Here is a 26,626-nt window from a genome sequence, read left to right on the forward strand (position 1 = left end):
ATTCGAAATGAAATTTGTAATTTGTTGCAAAACTAATATAGAACAGTTGAGTTTGACTATTACAAATTTAAAATATTTTAAAAACTGAAATATGAGAAGATAGTATTTAATTTTGTTGTCAAGGTAACCACTAAGAAACTACTTAACTTATCCTTGTTGATACATTATCAACCCTTGCCAATATGGACTTGCCTGTGAACTCATTTGGTCTGAACAAGAGATTTGTGTTTAATTATTGGAGTAATTTATAAAGGAAATAGAGATTCAAGTTAAGTGCAGACAAAAAACATTAGACAACATTGAAGCTTGATTTAGCAATCATCCATCCACAGAAATAGAAAAATTCACTAACCCATGATCACATGCCTCTTGTCTCATTGGCATTTGAAACCTCTGCATCTATATGGTACAGTGTGAATGTGCAAAAGAAAAAGTCCCAAAAGATGCATTAGGTCAAGTCTCCCTCGTGGCTGTGGATTCAATTTTTGAAAATAGAATAAATATAGTTTTCTTCATATAACTTATACTATATATCAAATTACATATCTTTATCTTCCATTTTCAATTAAACATGCTTTAGACCAAACCTATAAACATTAGCTTCTTGAATTCCAAAATATTTTCACACGTGTACATCAAATTCAATCTTAGCGTGATTTAGTATTTCCAAAACAATTTTCAATATAATTTTTTTCCCTAACAGACTTAATAAATTATAATATTTTTTATATTTTTTTTTTAATAAAGGTAGAGAATTCTTTTAAAGATGCATCTCGAGAATTCCAGCTAGACTGGCACTCTCATAGCACCAAATATCATAAAATATTTTTTAATAAATCATTTTTCTTATATTTATTATAAAAAAATTAACCCCATACACAAAAAAAATAAAATTAAATTCAAAACTTTCACCTCTAAAAATAAATAATTTTATTATTTGGATTAGATCTCGATATTTCAACACAAATTTAGTGATTAAAAGTCATTAATATGAAATTGCTACTTCTCATCTTCTAGATTGGTAGTTAAATCAATAATTTATATTTTATTATTACTATTACTTTTCCTTTTAATATCGGCAAGCAATGTCCTAATTAGTTTTTGATGAATTAGAAAAGTTGCATTTATAACCTATTTTCTAAGGGCCAATCAGGAAACTAAATAATAAAATAGCAAATAAATTAGACTAGATCACATAATCAGAAAATATCAAATTAGTCCTGCATTAAAAAGATATAATCGAACTAAATCAAATTTAGGCTAGTTTGAGGATATAAACTTAATTTTCTTAATAAAAGAAAAAATAAAGTAAAAATATGTATAAATGATTAATTTTTTAAAACGGTTTCAACTTCAATTCAAACATATTATTTTATATTATATGAATGAGGGTATATTCAGTTTTTAAAATGTTATCTCTGAATCCATTTAGGATTTCATGGGAGAAAAATGTTGAATATTAAAAGTTGACTTAAATGGCAATTATTGCTTCATCATAAAAATCGAAAGCCAACTGCTTTTGGTTACTCTTTTAAAATTTGGTCAGAATAGCAATAGTTATAGTGGAACTCGAAACTAACTTCCTTCATGGCATGTCTTTTATAATCAGTAATCAGTTGCCCCTTTGGGTTGACCTTATCTGCAATATGGGCAAAGTTCAAAGAAGCATCAGGGCCATGTGGGTTTGGGTGTTTGAGATTTCGAAGCCGACGGTGTTGGTTACAATTGGATCACGCCAATCTGTTGATGAATTTATCTAAATGAGATTTTAATATAATATTTTATTTAATAATACATTCTGTTTTTTAATCTTCTTAAAATATTCAAAAATGTCCAATTTCACAAGGACACCATACCCAATTTTGGTCTATGGGAAAGGATATATATTTAATGCCAAACAAACTTTTATTTCAAAGTGTCAAAACGCTGACTTTTTTAACTTCGTCTTATAATATTCAAAGATTTGTATATTTCCATTTTCATTGAAGTATTCAATGTTTAAATTAATTATTTTCTTTTAACAGAAAAAGTATTTTATTTGCTGTCGGAAATTCCACCTAAGCCAAAAAAAAATAAAAATAGAAGAAGGCACTTTTTATTAGCATAAAATTTTTTAAGATTTATTTTATTTTTAATATTTGAGACACTAAAAGAAAATAATTTATGAATTAAAAAAATTTATCTAAAAAATAACTTTTCATTTTAAAAATTAAAAGTTATACTCCAATACTTAAAAGCACATTTACTAGGTTTTTAATATTTATTAAATATAAAAATATGTGAAAATAATCAACATTAAAAATTTCTATTAAATACAATTTTCTCTTTTATTTTTCTTTTGTACTATTTATATGCTTAACAGACTAAATTCAATACACATGTGAAATGTGATGGTATATATTATTATTTAAAAATAAATAAATCTAAATTCTAGTTAAATATTAAAAAATATATTTTTTAGAAAAATATAATACTTTTAGGTAAAAAAATATTTTTCTAAAATATATTTTTCAGAAGATATATTTTTCTAAAATATATTTCAAAAGAAATATTTCTCAAGCAAAAAAATATTTTCCGTAAACAAATAGAGCATATATGTGTATTTAAGCTTGTGAATTTTGTCACTTACTTAGTTTAACACTTTAACTTTCAATTTAACTTAATAGACATTTGAATTTATTTCTTTTTAATACTTTAATATTTATTTATATGTATCTTCATTCAATACGTCTACATATAAAATATAAAATTATTTAAATATCATATAAAATATAAAATTTAAATACATAATAAATTAAATTAAAATTTAAATATATTTAAATATCAAAAAATAAAAATAAAATTTAAATATACATGTGAAATATAATGGCATATATTATTAGTTAAAAAAAATCTAGTCAAATATTTAAATATATTTCTTTTAGAAAAAAATATAATACTTTTAGGCAAGAAAATACTTTTCTAAAATATATTTTTCATACCTTAATATTTATTTATATATATTTTTATTCAATACGTCTACGTATAAAGTATAAAATTGTTCAAATATTATATAAAAAATAAAATTTAAATACATGATAAATTAAATTTAAAATTAAACATGTCTAAATATCAAAAAAATAAAAATAAAATCTAAATAAAAAATTAGAGTATGAAATTAATTGATATAAATTTAGAGATATAAATCTATATTTAGTCTAAAAAAATAACAGACACAAATAATTTATAAAAATTAAAAATCAACTAACAAAGTGTAAATTCTAATCATTCTAACACTAATTAAACCAAAATCTAAATATATTAACTTAACTTTACAGTTTTAAATTTATTTAACTACCAACTTAATTAAATCAATCTAATTTCTAATATTAGCATATGGGGTAGGGAAGTAGGGGACAAACAACGACAATGGACAAAGCAGTGGCATTGTCAAAGGGGATGGTTGACACGTTGGACTCAAATTGAACAACATCACATCACGTGCCATTAATAAAGGCAATGATTGTGTTTATTTTATATCGTAGATCACAAGCATCCTCTTGTTAGTATTTAATTAGTACTTAATTAATTCTCTTGTCCCTCTGGATTTGGCAGTACTTAATTTGCTTAATTTTGTTTTGCTTTTCCCGATGCATTGCATATATATATATAGAAATTAGTGTCAAGCCGATTTTACAATAAAGAAAAAGAAAAGAGAGAGAGAGATATCGAGGGAGTGTTTCAACAGTTGATTGAACGATTCATGTGGAACAAAGACCGACTGCTTGATTCTTATTTTAAGTGTCGTGTCACTTGAGAGGGTTAACTAGAAGAAATAAGAGTGTTTGATTCAAGAGAAAACATAGAGGGAAAATAGAGAGAAAATAGTGTAAACGTTATTGGGATAGAAACTAAATTATGTTGTCATTCATATTTATGGTCTCACTAGCCACACAATTGATTACTAAAAAAAAATAATTAATTCTAACCTTATAATACCGACCGACTATATTTTAAATCTAAAAAATATATTAGAGCTCTCAATTTTTAGCACTAAAAACCACAGTTCCAACTTTTATGTTAATAATACACTATAATAAAAGACTAAATTTTTCTTTCAAAAGAAAAAGGCCAATTTTTATTTATATTAGATAATTTTATTACAAATTGTTATTAATTATAGTAAATATCTTAACTGATAGATGAATAATTAATATATATTTATTAATTTTAAATAATAAATTATTAAATATAAAATACACACTTATTTATTTTTGAAGTACTTGATATAAGAATTTCACTAATTTTATTTCTAGTCCTAAATTGTAAAGACGGGAACTAATAATAGACGGTTTGATCCTAAACTAACTTGTGATAGGCCTAATGGGCTTGATTTAATTTCCAACATTATGGACTGGGCCGTCTCGCAAGAAGGAAAAGAAATGTCTTTCCATCGAGTAAAGTGGGTATATGCTTAAATGTCTTTTATTTAGAGTTTATAAGTTTGCGAGTTAAATATGGGTCCATTGTAACTACATCCCATTATTTTTCTGAACCTTAAAATTTCAAAACATTACCTAAAAAGAAACAAAAAATGTAACTAAAAAGAAGAAGGTTCAGACATGAAAATTCAAACTCTTGCTTTGAGAAAGAAAATAATAATAAAAAGGAATTTGAAACCATGATACAAAGAAAGAGTGTATTATATTTGAAGTCCCATTGCTTTTGTTGGAAAATATTTTAAGTTTAAATCTCTTTTATATACTAATTAATATTTTATTTTTACAGCGATGCAAGGAAATGGCTACTATTGTTAGTCAAGTGTCAAATGAAAAAAGTCTATTACTTATATGCCGTTGGTAGATTTATATTATAATATTCTTAATATTAATATATATTTTTTTGTATAATAATTGAAAGAGAAAAGAGATGCAATATTTCATATTTACTGTGTCAGACATTTTATATTCTTCCCCTTTTGAGATTTTTAATTATATAATTCGCTATCATAATATAAGTAGTTGAACTAATAGAATTTAAATCTCCTAAAGTATGCTCATTTTGATATATATATATATATATATATATATATATATATATATATACATACATTAAGCGACAATAATGCTGGCATATGATGAAAGTGTTTCATAATGGCCCATGCAAATGAATAACATATATTAGCAATGTTTAAAAAAGAAAACCACCAACGAACCACCGATTTCCGTCAGAGAGAAAGGGTCCTGGTAGTGCCAGAATTATAATTAATTAATAACAGTACGAAGGTCCTAAATATGGTTAACTCATCAAAGCCCAATTGCAATCATTAATATTTTTAAAAGCATTAGCAAAACATCGCACAGATCCATATACATGAACATTCCACTAATAAAGTATATACTATATTCGAAAAACACACAAATTGAAGTCTTTTTGTTTTTGTTTTTAAAAAGAGAGACGCTAATACTGGCCAAGTGTCAGATAACGTAAGCTGCTGTGCTACTGTTTAGTGTCGAAGTCGGCGTTACTGCGGGTGAAACTTGCAAGCCACACTATATAACAAACGTGTCTTTGAAAATTCTCGTGTGCCATTTTATAGATTATTGAGACGTGATCTCTGTTGTTACTCTTCAATTGTCGCTTTCTTCTTTATTTTCAAACAATTTCCTTTTCTTTTCTCCCTCTTGACAATGACCCAATCTCTAACACTTTGCTGTTCTGTTTACTATTTCTCTGTAGGCGTTTTCTACACATAACTTCAGTAGCTTGTTTCTCCGCAGTTTGTATTGAGCTTAAACTCTGTTTTTACCTCTTTCTGAAGAAGACCCATATTTTAATTTAGTTGTTAGGTGGTCTTCTTGCTTTCAGAGAACCTTTCTTTACGTGTTATTATCTGGGTCGGTCTTTGTTTTCTCAAATTTTTAATTCATTTGTTTGTTTGTTTGTTGAGGCTTGTCATTTGTACTTGGTCCAAGTCATCTTTCTTTATAAGTCTTTCTCTTTCTCTACTTCTCTCATTTGTTCCTTTTTTTCTTTTCCCTTTTTCCTCTGGGATCAGTACTCGGTTGTTTGTTTGTTTACAATTTTCCTTTCTCAGTTGGTGTGTTTTCAACAATTTTGCCTTTCCCTTCTCGTATTGTGAGTGGGTGGGAATGGAGGAAAGGTATGAGCCAATTAAGGAGCTTGGTTCTGGAAATTTTGGAGTGGCAAGGCTAGTGAGGGATAAGAAGTCAAAAGAGCTTGTTGCTGTAAAGTACATAGAAAGAGGGAATAAGGTAATATTTCAATTTAAATTCCTTCTATCAATTCATTTAGATTGTCTTTTTTCTTATTTTACTCCAGTTGTTCTTTTAGTAGACGTTATTATAGAGTAAGGATTTCTTTTTTCTGGAAAAAGTAAAAATGTCTGCTTAAAATAGTCAAACTAGCTCTTTGAAATATTTATGTCATCTTTATTAGTTCATTTCCTGTTAGTTAAAGTCTATTACTACTTTTGACAATATGAAGTAGATTGCTGAACGGATTTTGGATTTTGAAAATGGACCTATTTCATATTTCATTTTGGGTAAATTCTTGTGTTCAATAGTTGCCTTGGACTGTATGCCTCAATGCGTTTGAAGTACATTTCATTACTAATAAGTAGTTGCTAGTTTCTTTTCCTTATTGAAAGTTGGGCATCTTGCTGGTTGGCTGTTCTTGCTTAGAAACTTGGTGAACAAAAAACACAGATGTTTTATCAGAAAGTTAGAATATAGTATATATCTTTGTATGACATCCTATGTTTGAGTGAATTTAGCATATGTTCCCTTTGGGCCTAATATATCCGTCCAGCTTGGGTTTTAGACTGTCATATCAAATAAGATTCTGTTTTTCTAATTCTTTTGAGCCTATAAAGTGTGCATGCTATCAATTGAGGTTACCAGCATGCTGCAGTGGGATAGCACATTGGTATATCATGTTATTGTGGATTGCTGCAGTTACTGCAATGATAACAGTTTAATTCTCCTAAACTTTCAAAATTCTGTTAGAAGATAATTATGAAGGTGCTATCTTCCTTTTGTTTCCAGTCAAGTGCATGAATTTTGACTGAAAAATAAATCACATAAATTAATCTCCAAGCTCTTTTTCAGTTTAAGTATGATACAGTATGAACTTCTTCCTATTTTCATGAATGAAATGGTAGTGCAGAGGTGGATAACAAAATGTGTAAGGCCTTAAACCCCTTATTTTGCTGTCTGCAGAATGATTGCAATGTTTCTAGCAATAACAGTTGCATTTGTATGTTATTTTACATATAAATCAGTAGTTACTTCAACCTTTAAATATCTATGATTTGTTTGTTGTTCATTTTTGGCTCTGCTTTGTTTCATTTCTTCAACTTATATGTTAATTGTAGACCATAAAATTAAGACTCCAAAATAAAAGAAAGTGTTCATTTACTGATCTAACTGAGCTAGATGTTGATTAATGTCAAAATGCTATCTAAGCATTGTATATGCTGTATGTATTTTGGCATTTTTCTTGCTGAATACTTCTATTTCTTTTACTTCCCCTGGTACCATGATAATCATCATGACTTGGATTTGCAATTTTAGATTAAGCTATGGAAAAATGCTACATGTGCTGTTTGATGATGTTTATATTACAATATGCTGTTTGAAGCCATCTTGGATGTGAATGTGGAAGGACATTCATTCACTGATTTAATGTCATTTATTAATATTATCTCTTCAATTTTCTAATATGAGTTGGTATATTTCAATTTTATGATTGCGAATCCTGTTTCTGGTGTCAGATTGATGAGAATGTCCAGAGAGAAATTATCAACCACAGATCTTTGAGACATCCAAACATTGTCAGGTTCAAAGAGGTAATAGATCAATTCTGTTCGTCTTATTGGATTGACCATGTTGGTCTTTTAGGAATGCCTTCTAATTGAACCCTACACTTCTTACAACATTTAACCTTGTCTGGACTGGATCTAATGGCAATAAAATCAAGTCTTGGAATAGATTTTGGGTCCTGCTGATGACGTATTTTGTCACCAAATTTTGCTGATAAAATGCCATAAGTTAGTCTCTAGGAAACCTTTTCTGTTTTCTTTGTTTTTGTATATTTGTTATAACTGCTTAGCGAATACTGACTCATCAATGACAATGCTCTTTACAGTTGCCTTTTATATGAGTCTTTAGTTCTAATGTAAACATGCATGTAGACATGCAAACAGATTAGTTCTATTTTCAGGATGAATATACACCTAAGTCTAGCAAACCAAGAAATCTCTTTCTATTGAAATTAATCTATCAATATTAAAAGCCTATTTTTTGGTTAAAGTCCTATATAACTCTGGGTTCTGTGTAATGAACTCGAAGACATTATTAGTTTTAGTTTGTTGCATGCAGTGGCTTTTCTGAGAATTTGATTCTGCATTCTTGTGGTTGTTAACTTGAGACTTGTCATCACTCCAAGCAGTCACTTTGTTTAACAGCATCTCAAATGATATAAAGGTTCATCCATTGCTTGATTAGAAAATCTGGACATGTAAAGTAGGAGTTATTTACATGGTTCAAAACTTTGCGACCCAGTCTCTATACATTGCAACATCTTTGTTGGAATGAGATGACCTCCTTGTCTCAGACAACAGGATGTTCATATCTTTTGCCAATACATAGGTAATGTGAGAATATTGCAAAAGTAAACACTAAAACTAATTTTGATCTGCTTTCGGGTATTTATTTATATATCTTCCTTTTCCGTTAGCATGTTTTCCCTGTGATGATTTTCTAGAAAGACATTTATGTTAAGAGTCAGCAAGAAAAGGCACCTTGCAAGCCATGAGATATGGTCCTGGGACGACTTTTGATACTGTTGCAATAAGATAGGAACAAAGCCAACACGTTCTGCAAATCCTGTACCTGTTCAGTTCACACATTTCCCAATAAGTTCTTAATTTCTAAAAGCTTAACCCACAACCAAAGTACATGCAGGAAGATTTTCTAAAATTATCCTCTGTCAACAAATTCATGCATGTTGGTAAGCTAGCCATGTGAGGTATCCACCTTAGCGTGACCAGGTTGAATAAAAAGCATCAGATTAGTCCAGAAGGCATGTAGAAGAGACCTTTTTTGAGTTGAGTATAACACAAACATGTTCTAAGAGATTTCATTTTCCAACAGGTTTTATTGGCACCAACACATTTAGCAATCGTCATGGAATATGCAGCTGGTGGTGAACTCTTTGCAAGGATATGCAATGCTGGTCGATTTAGTGAAGATGAGGTTTTACAGCTCTAGCTTTTGTCTTGTTGGATGATTTTATATCAAATATAATAAGCAGCTGGAAATCTAATTGGGAAATCATATTCACTACAGGCAAGGTTCTTTTTCCAGCAACTAATTTCTGGAGTCAGCTACTGTCATTCCATGGTATGACATATGAAATTTCTTCTTTTTTTCTTTCCTCTTTTTGTTATGTTACAATTCTCTTGTGCCATTTGTTGCTTTGTGAAGGAAATTTGTCACAGGGATCTAAAACTAGAAAACACACTTTTGGATGGCAGCCCTACACCACGACTTAAGATATGCGATTTTGGTTACTCCAAGGTAAATTCTGTTTGATGTAATTTTTCTTCTGCAGTCTACCTTTAGTTATTTATAATTTGATTTCGCATTTTGAAGTGCATTTTATAATTTCAGTCAGCTTTGTTGCACTCACAACCCAAATCAACAGTTGGAACGCCAGCGTATATTGCTCCTGAGGTCCTATCACGAAAGGAATATGATGGGAAGGTACTTAGCTTTATGTTTTGTCATCAGCACATAGCTAAAATGTGACCATTAGCTTTTATTATTTTTATTTATTTGTTATGTAACATAAGCTTAGAGGACTCTTCAGGTTTTGCTGTTCTAGTTTTCTATGGAGCCTAACTTTGCATTTCTATGGTATATAACCTTCAATTTTTTTCAGCCTTTGCTTTTAAAAAATAAAAAGAATACAGTTTAATTATCAAAGCAAATGAAGAAATATTGACGAGGTAAAAGGGATTTGGCTGGGCTGTAATTTTCTACTGTAGGGTCTTTTATGGTCGTCTTGGTTTCTCTGCTGGATTTTGTGGTTTGCGAAGAAAACTAATGCTTGATTCGTTTGGAACAATATAGTTAGTGTTGTGGTTGATAGGACTTAGTGTTGTGTCCGGTAGGTACTAATGCAACTTCCAGTTCTCTTTAATTTAAAGTTTTGGCTATCATCTAACAACTTGAGTGGTTTTTGTTGTTCTCGTAATTTTCTATTTCCAGGTTTAGCCATTAAGTTGGAAAAAAGTGAAAGACATGAAACATTGAGCATATGTTCAGGAACACTCTCCAAACATACAAAAAAACATTTAGATGAAAGGTTTATGATTGTTTAATTTCACATGAGTTGCCACTTGTTTATATCCGTTTTGGTGAAAGCCATTTTCCTGATTGTCCAAAGCAGAGAGTTGCTGCTTCGGAGGTTTTAGGGTGTCATGTGCAACATAGTCATCTGGCTGAAATATGACACTTTGCTGGGTCCTGTTTTCATCAATTTCCTATAAAACTCAGAACACACCATATTGCTATTCATACTGCACCTTTTATATATATATTTTTTATAATTTACAAGCGAGGGGAGGGGGATTCAAGTTAACATATGTACCTACTGTCAGGCTATAAGCTTGTGGGTGCTTTTGTAATGGTAGGCAAACTGGCTAAATGCTGGTGGGAGTTTGTAAACATGATCCAACAGTCACCTGGAAATGGAAAACAATTCAAATTTAGGCATGAACTCTAATATCAAAAAGCAAGCCGAATATCATTATTCAATATGTTTGGCGTTGAGCATATTATTATTCCACTCAAATACTTTAATTTAGCAGTAACATGGTTTTTCTGGTCATTTTTGAACAAACTATGAAGGCTTCTTTTGACCTTGGCATGGTAGTTTGATGGTTTCAGTTTTAGATTGCAGATGTTTGGTCATGTGGGGTGACATTGTATGTGATGTTGGTTGGAGCATACCCTTTTGAGGATCCTGAAGATCCTAGAAATTTCCGTAAGACGATTGGGGTTAGTTTCTTCTAAATACTACTGTGATGATTGGATTTTCTTTCATCTATCACTGATGAAATTATTTATAATGCTGAATTAACTTTCTCAGAGAATAATGAGCGTTCAGTACTCCATACCAGACTACGTACGCGTCTCAGCAGATTGCAAGCACCTCCTTTCTCGTATTTTTGTAGCCAATCCTGCAAAGGTAATAATTTTATCTCCTTTTTCCTTATAGTGACTTAGTTAGATGATATAGTCGACATTTAAGACAACTTGCTTGATCTTTCTTGGCATAAGAAAATGTGGTTTCTATTTTTGTATAACTTCCAATATATTTTATGTTTAGGGTCATTTTAGAAAGCTCTGGAAAAATGTAGGTCAACATTTTTGAATTGTCTTGTGGATTCAACTTCTTCCTTACCCTAGTGAAAACAGAAAAAGTAGAATGAGAAAAGGATTTTCTTTTTTTGGTCAGACACCAAAAAGCAGAATCTTATTGGTGCCAATAATTACTGACCCCCCTCCCCTGCCTCCCCCCTCATACTACAACAGTTTAAAAAAACAGATTCTTGAGTGTCTGGAATACTTATCTTCAAAATGGCAGCATTCATCTCCTTCCAGATACAAGTGACAGCTGCTAAAGAAGCAATTCTTTCTCATCTTGCTAATGCTTCCCCTATATGCTTCTTACTATGCCAAGTCACTTCTGTCCTCCAAGCCTGTTCACTTCTATTAATCTTTCCTGTAGCTAGCACCTTCCTCCAAACCTGAACAGAGAACCTGCAGTTAAAAAATAAATGGCCAATTCTCTCAGTTTCATTTCCTCACAGCACACGAGCATCAGAAAATACAATATTCCATCTCCTGAGCCTGCTACAGGTACTTAATATATCTTTAACCACCACTCGAGCAATAAAACAATGTCTTGGAATATAAAAGTTACACCAAATGTATTTATTTCAGGACACATTCTCCACAGAGCATCTAAGAACACTCCAGGAACTCTTAAGAGTAAATCTACCACTGCTATTAGGTTCCTGGATATCATCATAATAATTCTCTCTTATAAAGGACGGGGCTTTAAGGTTCTGTCATCCGTGTGGTCTGGCATCCTCCAAACTCCATTTCTGCAGAGACCTTTAACAACAGCTTGCTTCACGACATCTGTAATAACTTCTTCTGGAAACCTGTCAACTAGGCTTTGCCCTTGCAGCCAGGGGTTGTACCAGAAAGAAAATGGCTTTCCAATCCCCGGCTTGATGGAGAAAAAACTATTTGAGATCAGATCTTAAATCCACCAAAGGACCCCAAGCCCAACTAGCATAATTTGATTTAAAAATACCCCAAAAGCTCCCTTTTTCAATTTATTAGCACTGACCCAAGAATGATCTGGCACCAGTCCGTAATATAGATAGAAGGAACCAAATGAATTCCAAATAGGATAGCAGCTAAAGTTGTTGTTGAACTGTTCCTTCAGTGATTTCAGAACCAAAGGGTTTAGAAATGTGCCTGGAGGTAGGCATTGTATGAAGAAAGAAGAAAAATCTTAGTTTTGAGGGCTTTAATAGGTGATTAGTGCTGCAACTAGTTTCTTTGAAGAGTAGCTAGACTTTGGCGCTTTTCTTGTGTCCTTGGAAACTTGTTAAATGAAATTAAGATTTAATAGCCATAGTTCCCTGCTTATACCTATCCAACTTAATTATAAAAGTAGGCTTTAAATTATATATAAAATTGACATAACAACCGGGAATTCATTTGATATGGTGTATATGAATGTTTCTTTAAATATTTATATGTACTAATATTATACAATCCTTCTTTTAAAGAGGATTACCATCCCGGAGATAAAGCAGCACCCCTGGTTTCTGAAAAACTTGCCGAAGGAGCTCATCGAAATTGAAAAAACAACATATGCAGAATCAGAACGTGATCAACCAAGTCAAAGTGTTGAAGAAATAATGCGTATCATACAAGAGGCAAAGACGCCTGGGGAAGGTGCCAAATTTAGTGAGCTAGCTGTTCCAGGTACATCTGATGACTTGGATGCTGATTTGGAGTCTGAAATTGATATCAGTGGTGAATTTGTTCCTTAGGAAAAGCCTGAGCTTGCAAATTATGCGCAAAGGATTGTTTTTCCTTCTCTATTGGTTTCAGAGTTAATGGTTACATGCCTTTTATATTGTCATCCACATTATGAAATATAGGCATTGCCTTGCTCTGGTGGTAAGGCATTGCCTTGCTCTGGTGGTAAAGGATGTTTACCATGTATACTGCAAACATCTTGCCCCATCTCAGGAACTTTTAGCAGTTGGCTTCAAAGACGTTATGTCCAATTTCGCATGTTCATCTTCTGTTTGCTTTCCAAAATTGGATGGTTCGTTATTCTCATTGGCTTGTGATTCCGTTGGGGCTTACAAACGATGCAACCATTCTGGAACTAGTTTGAAACCTGACCTTGGTTTGCTTTAGCTTTTTCTGTTTAGTTTTGATTTGCAGCTTTATTTGCTGTCGTGGCCACAGTAGCTGGACGAACTGTTTGCCGGATGTCTTTTCCTTTTTTATCAATAAAATGTTTATTCCATTATAGTAGACCTGGCCAAAGGGCGGTTCAAACCCTAGACCGAATTAAAATCAGACCGGTCGAGTTTGAAACTGGTTGTTGGTCAATGGTTGAGTTCATAAATCGGCCGGGAACCTTAAGGAGTAAGAGTAGTTTAAGGTCCAACTTCAAATTGAATCTGAAATGGTTGGTTCAGCCCTTAAGAACAATAAACACAAATAATTAAATATTATAAGTTTATATGTAAATTCTATCTATTATACAAAGAATATTAAATATACACAAATATCTTAATTTCTAAATTTTTAAATTAAAGGGCAATATGAATTTAAGAGGATATGGCTATCATAATTTATTAATTTTTTAAACTATTTGAAAGAGTAAACAGAACCGTGAATTGATTTTAGACTTATTTATAAACGGGATATTCTAGATATAATAATGCCTGTCCGATTGAACTATGATCTAATAATTTAAGGCTGTTTTTGGACCTGGCTAGGTCTATGTGGATAATACAAGAATAATGGTGCAAAAATAGAAATCAAGAAAAATACTATCCAATATAATATTTCCCTAGGTCGTCTGATTTTGGTTCAATTTTATTTTAAAAAGAAAATTGGACGTTGAGTAGAAAAATATACAAAAGAATTCAATCTAATTAATTGAAAAATTAATCAGTTCCCCACCAATTAATTTAAAAAATAATAATTTGAACAGTGTGTTTAACGAATCAAACTTTTAGACTAAAAATCAATACTGTGATCTGCCATTTTTACAAGTTAGAATCATAAATGTCAAGTGCCAATAAATTCATGAAAAGAATATAAAAAAGATAGTTGCATGAATAGGTCTCCAATCCAATCCATAAGTAAAGGCCAAAAAAGGGCCTGTCTATGTTGTTTTGTTTTATTTTTATTAGGGTAGGATTCCATTAAGCCACGACAAAAGGGTTAATTATATCCGAGTTCATTTGTATTGTATCTGAGTTGTAATTGATTCTTAAATCGAGGGCTAATTTGAAGGCTCTATGAAAGAAATTGCATAATAAAGTATTCCTAGCATTCAATTTAGTTTAACTATGTATAATTATAAATTAATTTTTACTTTATTTAAAATATATAAATATTAAATTTTACAGATTTTAAATAAATAAAATATAAATATCAGACTATAAATACATTATTCTTTTAGTAATGGCAGTTTCCGTTTTTAGGCATACAAGGTCTACTTACTATATGCTAGGGTTCATTTAAATGCTGTCGTAATTCCTTATCTATCCTTATAAAGGAATTGGACCATTTCCATACGGACACTTTTGGCCTTTGTTTGATCTTAATGAAAATCATGACCTGTTGCTGTTGCAGAAAGGGGAAAAAATAACTTAAACTGTATATATATCTAAATTTAATTTAAAAATTATCATATAAAAAATTCTATGATGGTAAAATATTATTTTAAATTTTTTTAATATATAATAGTAATATTTAAAATTAAATTTTAAAAATTTTAGTAAATTAGAAGAAAATTTTAACGTTTTATTTGGAGGCTTTATAAATTATGGGTTTTATTTTTCATTTTAGGCTCTCAAAAACTTTAAGATTTAATTTTAGAATTATTTATAATAAGTTGTAAATCCATATAAAGATGGTCCCGTTGCAAGAAAGTCCAAATAATTCCAACGCAGAGAAGGAAAATAATTGAACTGGACTCGCTCTACTGCAACATTATACTGTATAATTTGATGTCGGGGGGTCCAAAATAAATATCATACCCACTAATCAATTAATATGATTGACAAGGCAACCTATTAGTCATCCAACCATTTTCGTCTAATGCCACAGATTGTCAATCCTTTGAAATACGTGACGTCTACATTATATACATTAATGGACCCACCCATTGTAGGCACAGACAACAAAATAATTTGAATTTAAGACTTTATTTAAATTAATATTATATGTCAGAATAAACTCGTAATATCGATACCTAAATTCAATGTCCAGCAATCAAAATATAAAATGAGAAATAGAAATTATCGATAATATTTATTAATTAATTAAGAGACGATTTATTTACATATTTCTTTATTGTTATTATTATTTTTAGGAGAGCCTGTCGTACGTATTTGTGGACAGAAATAGAAATGGTAATGAAGAAAATAATAATAAACAGTTATCATGCTGTGCTGATTCCTGCCTACTCACAAGGTCTGGTCGACCCTATCATTCAATAGATCACTTCTCTTTGTTTGTCATCTATGGCTGTAAAACTATTTCCAGGATTCAAGCTCAACCTACAATTTGACTCGTTTTTAATTTATCATAATGATTTAAATTTCATCCTTAATCGAATTTGAAAACAAAACTCACTTCACTTCAGTATGGAAATAAATTTTAAAATTTATTATAAATAATATAAATTATCTATAATAATATTATATATGATATAATACATATATATATATTTTTAAGATGAATTCTTTTATATAACAATATAGATAAGATTAAATAAATCTTTTATAAATCAATTATATTTAATCTTTATTTATTCATGTGTTGTATGATTATTATTATTTAATTATAAAATTAAATTAATAGATATTTAATAATAATTTTAAAAATTAATATTTAGAAAATAATACCAAAGTAATTATTTTAAATATCCTTTTAATTTATTAAACTTTTTATTAATATAATAAGATAAAAGTTATTGTAAAAATATTTATGAATTAATTTTATCATTTATATAAATTAGTAATATCAATATAATTGATACTACTAATCTTTTAGAATTAAAATTTTATTATATATTTTAAAAAATAATTTATTATTGAATATAATATTAAAAATATTTCTAAAAAAATTAAAATTATTATCAAATTAGAAAACTAATTTATTAATTCTTCAAGAAAAACTAACTTTTTAATTAATATAATTAATATGGAATTTCTTATGACGGAGTTAGTATCATTATCTGATCAGAAAACTATTTATTAGTTAAAATAAAATTAAAATAAAATTAATATGTTATCTCTTAGGATTATAGTCAGTATTTAATTATGAATATAATTTATTAATTACTAAATTAATAAAAAAATTTAAATACACATGAGCTTAAATTTTATATGCCAAAAATGAATACAAATATCAAAATAAAAATTTTATATGTCAAAAATTAGACACATATATCAAAAAAAGTTAATCATCAAATATATATATCTTTTATATATTCATATTCACATATAAATTTATGATATTATTTTATGAATAAAAGCTTAAAAAGATGATATGCGAAATTTTTTATTTTTATAAAATTAAATATTCTTATTTAATTTGTAAATGATTTTTTTATCGCTTTCAGCTTATTGTTATTTGTGGTTTTTTTCCTACTAGTTTCATTATTAATTTTTTTATTATTCTTATATATGTAACAAAACAAGCAAAATGTTAAAAGAAATATTATTCTAAATAGTTCAAGCTTGATTCGGACTCGTCTCATATTTTAACTCGTTTGAACTCATTTAAAATATTTCAAATTCAAATCGATTTTGATCACTAATATGATTTCATCGAGTAAAACTTAAACAATGATATATTCAGATAGGCTCAACTAATTTTTATCTCTAGCTCTTATCTCTACCCACCGAAGTGGACATTTGCTGCTTAATCTTTCAAGTTATTTTCTAAAATAAAAATATAAACTTTTAATTAATACTATTTCTTTATTAATCGAATGTAATAAAGTATCTATATTAATTAATAAAGAAATAATTTTTTACTAAATTAATAATTGAAAAATAAATTATAATATAAAATGGATAACCATTTAAAATAATGAGAATATTTTTGTCAAAAATTCTGGAAAAAGAAAAAATTATAATGTCAGACATTACATGAATTGTTGAGTAATAACGTATAATAATTTTATAACAATTGATTAAATAATACTTTTATATAAAATATATCATCGCCTTTATTATATAAATTTTATTTTAAAAAATATTTCATTAATCATTACGGTTTTATTTACATACTATTTTGTAATATAAATAATATTTAGAAAAATGTTTGATAATAACTGTAATAACTTAATACATAAATTGCTATTTAACAACTAATTAAATAATTATTATTTTAGAATTATATAGGTTGTTTTTTGGTGTCAGCTTTATATGAATTTTACTTTTTTTTTTTATTACAAATGAACCAATTTTTCTTTTTTATGCGCCTCTCTTCTTCTTCTATAGCAGAAATAATAACCAATGAACCATCAATATTTCAAAAATAAAATATTAATTCAAATATGAGAAGTTATTATATAATTCTAATATACTATGTTGTCAAAAGATTTATCTAATAAAATAATAATATTTAATTTCATCTATACATATCAATTTTATTTCTAAAATTAATAAAACAATTAAAAGATCAATAAAATAATTAAGTTTTAGAGATTTACAATATTATTATATAAGTTCCTTTAAACAAATTTTATATAAGTTAATATAAAATTTTATAATTTTTATTTACTAAATACATAAAAGTATTGAAAAGTACTATACAACACTCTAGAATTCAACCTAATTTTATTCTGATTTTAAAAGAAGGAAAGATTTATTATTAAAGAAAAAAAAAAAGGGCAATATTTGCTTTGGAGTCGAATTAGCTAACTCTAACTCTGGCAAAAAATAAGCTAATTTTCCCTATTTAAGATGATTTAGAGAACACGTTTTTCATCCAGAGAAACACTTTCTTATCCATTGCCATTTATATACTCTTGAATAAAACATATTTCCTAAGCAATGGCACTGCCGCCGCCACCTTTTACATTCGCAGTTCGGCGTAGCCCGCCAGAACTGATTGTGCCGGCTAGACCAACACCTCGTGAACTAAAGAAAGTTTCAGATATAGATGATCAAGAAGGCCTACGTTTTCAGATCTCATTCGTAATGTTTTACCGTAGCCTTCCATCTATGAAAGGGAGGGACCCTGTTGAGATCATCAGAAAAGCATTAAGTGAAGCTCTAGTGTTTTACTACCCATTTGCAGGTAGACTTATAGAAGGGCCTAACAGGAAACTTATAGTTGATTGCAATGGAGAAGGGATCTTGTTTATTGAAGCTGATGCTGATATTACGATTGAACAACTGGGTGACTCCATGCAACCTCCGTGTCCTTGCATTGAAGAACTTCTATATGATGTTCCTGGCTCTTCAGGTATCATCGGGTGTCCTTTGTTGCTGATTCAGGTATCCTTCTCATTTTAAGCTATATCACAAGTTTGAGTTATATATATAGATATGTGATGAATAATAGTCTCAGTACAACCATAAGTTAAAGATTATTCGTAACTTCTTTTTTTTTTATGTCAATTAGCAATAAGATTGCTTGTTTCTTGCTTAGATTACCCGCTTGGCATGCGGAGGATTTGTCTTTGCAGTGCGTTTAAACCATGTAATGAGTGACTCGGTTGGATTGGCAAAATTCTTCAAAGCAACTGGGGAAATTGCAAAAGGAGCATGCATGCCATCCCTTTTCCCTGTTTGGCAAAGAGAAATCTTATCTGCACGAAACCCGCCTCAAGTGACTCATAAACTTGAAGAATATGAGGAAATAAAGCACACTGACGACAAAAGCATACTGACTTTGGACAGTCCAGACATGGTCCAACGTGCTTTCTTTTTTGGCCCTAAAGAAATGAGATCTCTGAGAAGGCAACTGCCTTCTCACCTTCGCAATTGCTCAAGCTTTGAAATGCTGGCTGCATGTTTATGGAGATGTCGCACAATCGCATTTGATATTCCTCCTAATGAAGTTGTTCGACTATCATGTATCATGAATGTTCGTGGCAAGAAAGGCCTGCAATTACCGGATGGATACTGTGGCAACTCTTTTATCTTCCCTGCGGTTCTTTCAAGGGCTGAACACTTGTGTAAAAATCCATTAGGGTATGCAGTTGAGTTAGTAAGGAAATCAAAAAGCAAAATGAGTGAAGAATACATAAGGTCGACGATTGATCTGATGGAGATAAAGGGGCGACCACACTATGTTACAGCTTGGAACTTGCTTCTTGTTGATATGAGTCATGTTGGTCTTGCAGATGTTGATTTTGGATGGGGAAACCCAGTTTATTTTGGACCAACTGGCTCATTCCCAAATATAAGTATGTTTTCTCGCTTCAAAAATAGTAAAGGTGAGAATGGTTTTGTGGTTCCGATGTGGTTGCCGAGAACAGTCATGGAAAAGTTTCAAGATGAATTCTTGAAAATGACTGAGGAGTCTGCAGAGAATCTGAATGATGCCAGGAGGCAGAGAATTATTTCAACGCTTTAAAAGTACTAGATGCCCCCTTTACATATTTTATTAGATTGCCCTCTGTACATGTTATCCTCTATGTACTTGTCTTGTTTGCTCGAGCAAATACATGCCATGCATAATCAAGTCAAATTCACAGCTGCACATACTTTTGCTGTTAATTAACAATCTGGATACTTTGCTATGCACAAGAACGAAGAATAATTATGGATACAACCACGCAATTGAGCCAAACTTTAACGAGCTATATCTTGAATCTAATTTTAATTTTTTTATATTTAAATTTAAATTTGACTAGTTGCGAATAATTCAAATTCTGTTTATAAATAGCTAAATGGAATAATTTGAGTTCGGCTTGTTTAAATAATTATATAATAAAAAAAGCTTAAATTCGAGATGATTAGATATTTTTAAAAAAATATTACTCAGAGTATATACATAATTAGAAACAAAAAACTGTTCCTAAAAAATGAACGGAATTAATGCAATTTTATTAATATTATTTCTAAAATAAATGAACTCTGAATATCATAATATTTATGTTTGAAAGAATCCTAAAATGGAATTAAATGTGGTAATTTTCTAGAACATCCTTAACACAAGGCCACCTCATTAAAGAAAAAAAAAAATAGAAACCATTTTGTTGAAAACAAATTTAGTAGCCGGAGAACTAATATCTGACAGACCAAAGAGGAGAGGGACAAAGTATTAATAATCACATAGAAGGCGAAAAGAGAAGGATGACTGTCGAGAGGAGAAGGTAGAGAGAGAAAGAGGACAATTCTAGAAAAAATAATAAAATTAAAGAAAATAGGAAAAAACGAAGTCGTTCCATAAGAAACTATCCTATTAAATAAAATATGAAAGTTGAAAAGTAGTTACATGTAAATCATCCTATTAACTCACTGATACTACTAATTTAATATAATTTACATTAATGCCACTAAAACCATTAATAGTTACAAGTGTTAATGGCTTATGATTCCACTATTATTTAATTCTCTATTAAATTAAATGGAAAGATATGTATTATTGCCCTTATCATTTAACGTGAAGAGCCAATCATAGCCCTTAAACTAATCTTTAGATGTAATTGAGCAATTAATCCTTTAAAAACCTATATTTTAAGCGCTTTTCCATTGTCAGAGATTTAACGGTATTAAAAAGCCGTTAAATATAACGGAAGTGGCAAAATAGAATGGTACTGTACTTGCATGTACAAAGCTATTAAGCCTTCTCTTTCTCTAACCTTTCATTTCCTTTTATTTCTTTTTTTCCTTTTTATTTCTAAATAAAACTGTAAAAATTAGTGCAAATCGTCTTCTTCATATGGTTATGGAAAATCTTTACAGTTTTCAATTGCATCAACCATTGATTTTACTGCCATATTGCTTAAGATTATGGTACTGGAAAACCTTTCATAGGGTGTGTGCACTTCCGAAATAACATTTGATATTATTTGCTCGTGCAACAAGAGAAACAACACTCTTTCAGTATGTTCAAGAAGACCATATTGGCTATTGTGTTTATCAGAAACAGCATGACACAAAAACAACTCGTTTTATTTTGGAACAGATCTACAAGCTATAAAACTACAATAATATATCTTGATCGAGTTGCGGCTGAGATGAAAACATAACAGACAAGACAGCCAAAAATTTTATTAATCTCTGAAAAATCAACATCCACTCCCAATCAATCGTTACTGGAGCTGAGGAACTTCATTAACGGCGCCGATGGAGACCAACTGCAGCAAAGAAGATGGGAAGGAAAAGAAGATGTGATACTTCAGTAGAGGATGAGCTAACTCGTGACTCAGCTGCGATTGCTACTGCTGCAGTGTTACCGAAGAACGGATAATACATGTGATTTGATTTGTTTGTTGATTCATTGTGAATTTTTTTGGTAATGCTTATCCGTGAGAAAGAAAAGGAAGAAGAAAAGAAGGGGAAAGAAGGAAAGAAAAGATAAAAAAGATATAAAAAAAAAAAAGAAGGAATAAGGGACGTGCCACCTCAAATAAATATAATGGATATTAATTTCATTTTAACTAAATGTAATAGACGTTAATTTCATTTAACAGTAACAGGCCAAAAATACAGATTTATAATAGATTAAATGCTTAATTGTGCTGAAGACTGGCTTAAAACTAGTTTAAAAGATTAATACACTCTGTCCTATTTGGCTTTCATGCAAGATTAATAATCTCAATTTTTTTATCGAGTTAAAAAAAAAAAAAAAAAAATCTTACAATTCAATTTCTCTTGGGTTCTCGTCAAATCCCAGAAATTTTAAATAATCTTACAAGACTCAAAAATATCCAAAAAAAAGCCCATTTTGCTGCGATCCAAATCGTACTCTCACAACAGCAGATGCAAATAGGATAGCAATTAAATAGAACAGCTCTGTTAAACAAAAATTGCTCAAACGAAATTTGATTGAACATTCTAGTACACACAATTCATTTAAGCCATTTTCAAAATCACTAAAAGGCTACCATAGAAGATCAAAAGTTGCACACAAAAATTTGTTCCTGTTTGACAAATATCATGAAATCCACGATAACAATGATCAAGAGCTACAGAGACATGCTATTCCTCATAGCCTAATCAATGTTCACCAGGCATGCTCTTAATGATATCAGAATCACCTGAAAAGTTTCCAATAAACTCACAATCAGAACAATATTTTGTAAAATAAATTATAATAGATAAGATTCAAAAAAGAAAAAAAAATCAATACCTGGATCAATAATGCTGAGGCAGCACACTCTGTAATATTTTCCACAGGCAGTACCCAAGTCCACATTGTCTGAAATAATAATGGACCCGGTTAATAAGGGAAATCTTTTAAAAGAAAACAATAAATAGGAACTAAATTAGAACATGATCAACAAAAAGTTTAGATCATCTCCTTGTCAAGTCAAAGCAATCAACAGATTAGAGCAGAAGAAAAACTTACACAAGCAAAACTGTAAAGTATAGTTGCCATGAAAGCATTGTATGCATGAATAATAGAAGGGAGATCAATGCAACACGTTTGATGGGGTACTACCAGCATACCAAACAAACACAAAATACAAACCAACACCTAACCATACATGTAAATTGGATGCTATTTACATTCACGACCACTCGCAGTTTCTCATAATATGCATGCAACAGATAGGCTTAATTTTTGAGCAGACAGACTTTTCAAACAGAATCGGATAGCTCATGATGGATACAAGACAATGTATTTATAAAAAAACAAACACCTAGCACAAATTTTTCACAATCTTGACAACCAAAATAGACAAATTTAATCCAAATTGATTGATTCAAAAGAATTAGGCGAAGTGTTTGTTCCTGAACGAAAGAGGAATATTCTTCGCATCTCGAAATTCAAAGAAAGTCATCAACAATATTGTACATGAACCCAAAACTACATGCATGGTCAATCAGTTATTAGTATGTGACACTGAAGTTGAATGATGTACTTGAGAAAATTTTCAAAATAAAGTTCCACTGAGAAAACACAATTAAATGCCAACTAACACCAAGAGTTATGCAAAGTAGGTACTGAAACTCAAAGACGCATCCAAATATATAAATAGCTATTCAAACTAATTAGAAGGGTCCTAAACAGAGGACCACTCTTGTCTGATTCATTGAAAAAAAATTGAACAACAGAATTGATATGGGACAAGAACAATCATTTAATATAATGCAAAAGGCTTCCTTGGTTTATTAATAAGGCATCCGAATCATAAAACAAAAGAAACATATGGTGTAGTAGCATAGGAAAGAAACTTACTGCCGTTGTAGTGGTGAACGCCAACCTTTGCCAACATTGCATAGTACTCTATCTCAGACTTTCTAAGAGGAGGGCAGTTGTTAGCAATGATAACGAGCTTCCCTGCAAACATATACACAGTTTGCTTCATTGATTTGCAAGTCACAAAATTTAAGTAAGAAGCTATAGCAATATAGATGACCAAAACATTTTCATAAAATACAAAATTACAGAGTAAATGAACCTGAATGCACTTAAAAGAGGCCAGTATTTTACCAATCCTATAAGATATTCATTTGCTCAAAATCATAATCTTTTTACTAAGACTACAAGTCTAATGGCATCTCACTAACTAATAATAGCAAATAAATCCAGATAAATAAGTATTTCATGAATTGAGAAAACTGGGTATATTTACATTTAACATTCTAATAATGAATTAAAGCAGCAGGAATTAAATGATCAATTCTCTTATAAAATAAACACAAAAACAGAATAAGCTAAAAAGAAGGAACCTTTAGAACTCCTAAGAGATTTGAGAACAGTCTTGTAACCCAATGTGTATTTCCCACTCTTCATAACCAAAGCCAGCCTGTTGTTGATACTCTCATGTGTCTTCTTCTGCAGTAAGAATAATAGTAATTCATCAGCAAATTAAAATCTTAAGAACCAAATTCAAAAAATTTGAAATCGCACGAAAGAGAGAGATTAAAGATTTTTTACTGTCTTCTTGGCGACCACCATGGTTGCTGCCGACTCGAGGGAAACCAGAGAAGCTCAAAATGTTCACTCACTACTGCGAAAGAAACCCTAAAACTGCCAAATGATGCGCATTTATAAAGGCCACCCAATTTAGGGTTTTGTTAGGCTCTTGTTTGGGTATTGGAGTATGGTGCACGTGACTCTGATGAATTTATTCTTGACCCGGTTATATATATCGTTGTTTTGGATAAGCTTGAGGAGAAAGTGATTATTAATTTATTATTGTGACAAATAATTAAAGAACTTATTTTGTCCACCCTCTTCAAATCCCCACAAAGTTAATTATGTTAAAACTTTGATTGTGTAGCTTAATCTTCACCTCATGAACTAACAAGTATGATAAAAATTAATTTAGAATTAGTTTATGGAGTATTATATAATTATTGCTCTTATTTTAATAATAAATATAAATTATTCATATTAAATTAAGTTTTTATTTAAATATATATATATATATATAATTAATTTAAATTTAATAATATATAAAATATATACTTTATTATAAGAATTTATGCATTTAGCAACGGAAAGTTGTCGTCGCTATATAGCGATAAAACAACGACGGATTAGCGATATGGTGTGTGGATATCAATTTGGCAACATATATTTAGCCACGGAAACTATGTCATCGCTGGCAATGGCGCCAAATTTTGACACATAATGTGGCGATGGATTAGCAGTGGAATATAGCGACGAGGAGCACGCCATCGCTAAAATATTAACGTCAAACTGATGGAAAAATTTAGCGCTTTTTCTTTTTGTTAGCAATGGAAGAAGTCGTCGCTAAGCTAGTAGAGATAATGACGGTCTTCCTTCTCGTATTTATAAGTACCAAATAGTGATGGTTGTTGTCGTTGCTAAGTGTATCTTAGAATGCTTATATGCCACCATATAGGTTAGCGACGACTGGCGTTCGTTGCTAACTCTAAATGACAGTATTTTTTATGACTTAACATTTGGTGACGAATGACGTCCGTCGATAATTCTGTTTAATAAGACGATGACATTTTGTTATGGTTTTTAAAATAGCACAGCCCCCTCTCTTTCTCTTTTTTCTCTCTTCCTCCCTCTCTCCTCCTTCAATGGTTGTCATCCTCCCACTCCTCCCTCCCTTCCCTAGCATCGCCACTTCCCCAGTGCCGCCGCTTTCACCCATATAGGTTTCTTTCCTTTTTTTTCTATATTTTTATATTTTTTTAATCTTCTCATCCGCCGCCGCTTTTCCAGCCCCTCCACCGCCATTGTCTTCTCCCCTCTCTCTCTCTTGTGACATGTAAGCTTTAATTTTTGTTATTAAATTATTACATTTTTATTATTTTAGTTATGTAAATTGGTTTATATATTAATTATTTAATTTTAAAGTTAAAAAAAGAAATTTAAAAAATTATATTTAATTTAAATTCAAATTTTAAATATTAGATAAAAAAATATTAGGTGAAGGAAATTTTTTAATTTTATGTTTATATTAATTTAGTTTAATTTATCTTTTTAATTTATGTATATAAAATTTATGTTAATTTAGTTTGATTTACTTTTGCACTTTTTTTTTTTACATTAATTGTTTTTTTTTACTTTATTTTTTCTGTTAAAATTTTTAGTTTATATATAAAAAATTAGGTGAAATTTATTAAATAATTTTTTTATTATATTTAATCTAATTATATTTTTATTAGTTTTAGGTTTGATTTTTACAAGTTATGTTATTATTTTTTTTTAATGTGCAATTTAATTTATATTTATTGACTTAAGTTTATGTTAATGTAATTTAATTATACTTTTTAAGTTTTAGGTTTAATTTTTATAATGTATGTTATGATCAATATTTGTTGAATTTATTATTATTTAATTTAAGGTGTATTTTTTATTATAATTTCTATTAATTATTTCTTATTAGTTTAATTATTTAATTATAATTTTTTAGTTGTGAATTTATTTTTATATAATTTTTGTTATTATAAATATTTATTTTTTATATTCATATGTATTTATGCATCTTTTCAAATTTTTTTCGGTAGAAGACATATACTGGGATTAATAAGCAGTATACGCATTCATTTTTATAATTTATCTAATAAGTTAATAAATAGATTGGTATATTCAATTGTAATTTTTATTGTGTTCGTGGCTATATAATAGAAATTTATATGTATGTTTAAATTAGTGAT

General features: G+C 29.8%; 3 protein-coding genes across 3 annotated transcripts; 2 read left to right on the plus strand and 1 right to left on the minus strand.

The window, feature by feature from the left end:
- The first annotated feature begins 5,483 nt into the window (after positions 1-5,483).
- Positions 5,484-13,637, plus strand: LOC8276056 (serine/threonine-protein kinase SAPK3). The gene is made up of 9 exons (XM_002517455.4): positions 5,484-6,254; positions 7,775-7,849; positions 9,156-9,257; positions 9,351-9,404; positions 9,489-9,581; positions 9,675-9,767; positions 10,962-11,066; positions 11,158-11,256; positions 12,878-13,637. The coding sequence occupies exons 1-9, from the start codon at positions 6,132-6,134 to the stop codon at positions 13,142-13,144; spliced, it is 1,011 nt and encodes a 336-aa protein (XP_002517501.2). The 5' UTR covers positions 5,484-6,131; the 3' UTR covers positions 13,145-13,637.
- A 4,674-nt stretch (positions 13,638-18,311) lies between these two features.
- Positions 18,312-20,071, plus strand: LOC8276055 (methanol O-anthraniloyltransferase). The gene is made up of 2 exons (XM_002517454.4): positions 18,312-18,859; positions 19,014-20,071. The coding sequence occupies exons 1-2, from the start codon at positions 18,413-18,415 to the stop codon at positions 19,941-19,943; spliced, it is 1,377 nt and encodes a 458-aa protein (XP_002517500.1). The 5' UTR covers positions 18,312-18,412; the 3' UTR covers positions 19,944-20,071.
- Positions 20,072-22,333: 2,262 nt separating this feature from the next.
- Positions 22,334-24,583, minus strand: LOC8276054 (60S ribosomal protein L30). Its single transcript, XM_002517453.4, has 5 exons — positions 24,423-24,583; positions 24,215-24,320; positions 23,721-23,822; positions 22,668-22,736; positions 22,334-22,575 (listed from the first exon to the last, which is right to left on the minus strand). Exons 1-5 carry the CDS (start codon positions 24,441-24,443, stop codon positions 22,535-22,537), a joined length of 339 nt encoding a protein of 112 aa, XP_002517499.1. The 5' UTR covers positions 24,444-24,583; the 3' UTR covers positions 22,334-22,534.
- Positions 24,584-26,626: the final 2,043 nt, after the last annotated feature.

This window comes from Ricinus communis, chromosome 5 (genome assembly GCF_019578655.1).
Source record: "Ricinus communis isolate WT05 ecotype wild-type chromosome 5, ASM1957865v1, whole genome shotgun sequence".
Taxonomy (NCBI): domain Eukaryota; kingdom Viridiplantae; phylum Streptophyta; class Magnoliopsida; order Malpighiales; family Euphorbiaceae; genus Ricinus; species Ricinus communis.

Excerpts from the sequence above, each read along its gene's own strand:
- LOC8276056 (XM_002517455.4), top strand. The coding sequence starts at position 6,132 with ATGGAGGAAAGGTATGAGCCAATTAAGGAGCTTGGTTCTGGAAATTTT. Across the intron at positions 9,582-9,674 it reads GCGATTTTGGTTACTCCAAG|TCAGCTTTGTTGCACTCACA; the intron begins GTAAATTCTGTT and ends TTATAATTTCAG. Across the intron at positions 9,768-10,961 it reads GAAAGGAATATGATGGGAAG|ATTGCAGATGTTTGGTCATG; the intron begins GTACTTAGCTTT and ends TTTCAGTTTTAG.
- LOC8276055 (XM_002517454.4), top strand. The coding sequence starts at position 18,413 with ATGGCACTGCCGCCGCCACCTTTTACATTCGCAGTTCGGCGTAGCCCG. Across the intron at positions 18,860-19,013 it reads GTCCTTTGTTGCTGATTCAG|ATTACCCGCTTGGCATGCGG; the intron begins GTATCCTTCTCA and ends TTTCTTGCTTAG.
- LOC8276054 (XM_002517453.4), bottom strand. The coding sequence starts at position 24,443 with ATGGTGGTCGCCAAGAAGACA. Across the intron at positions 23,823-24,214 it reads ATCTCTTAGGAGTTCTAAAG|GGAAGCTCGTTATCATTGCT; the intron begins GTTCCTTCTTTT and ends ATATGTTTGCAG. Across the intron at positions 22,737-23,720 it reads CGTTCACCACTACAACGGCA|ACAATGTGGACTTGGGTACT; the intron begins GTAAGTTTCTTT and ends TTATTATTTCAG.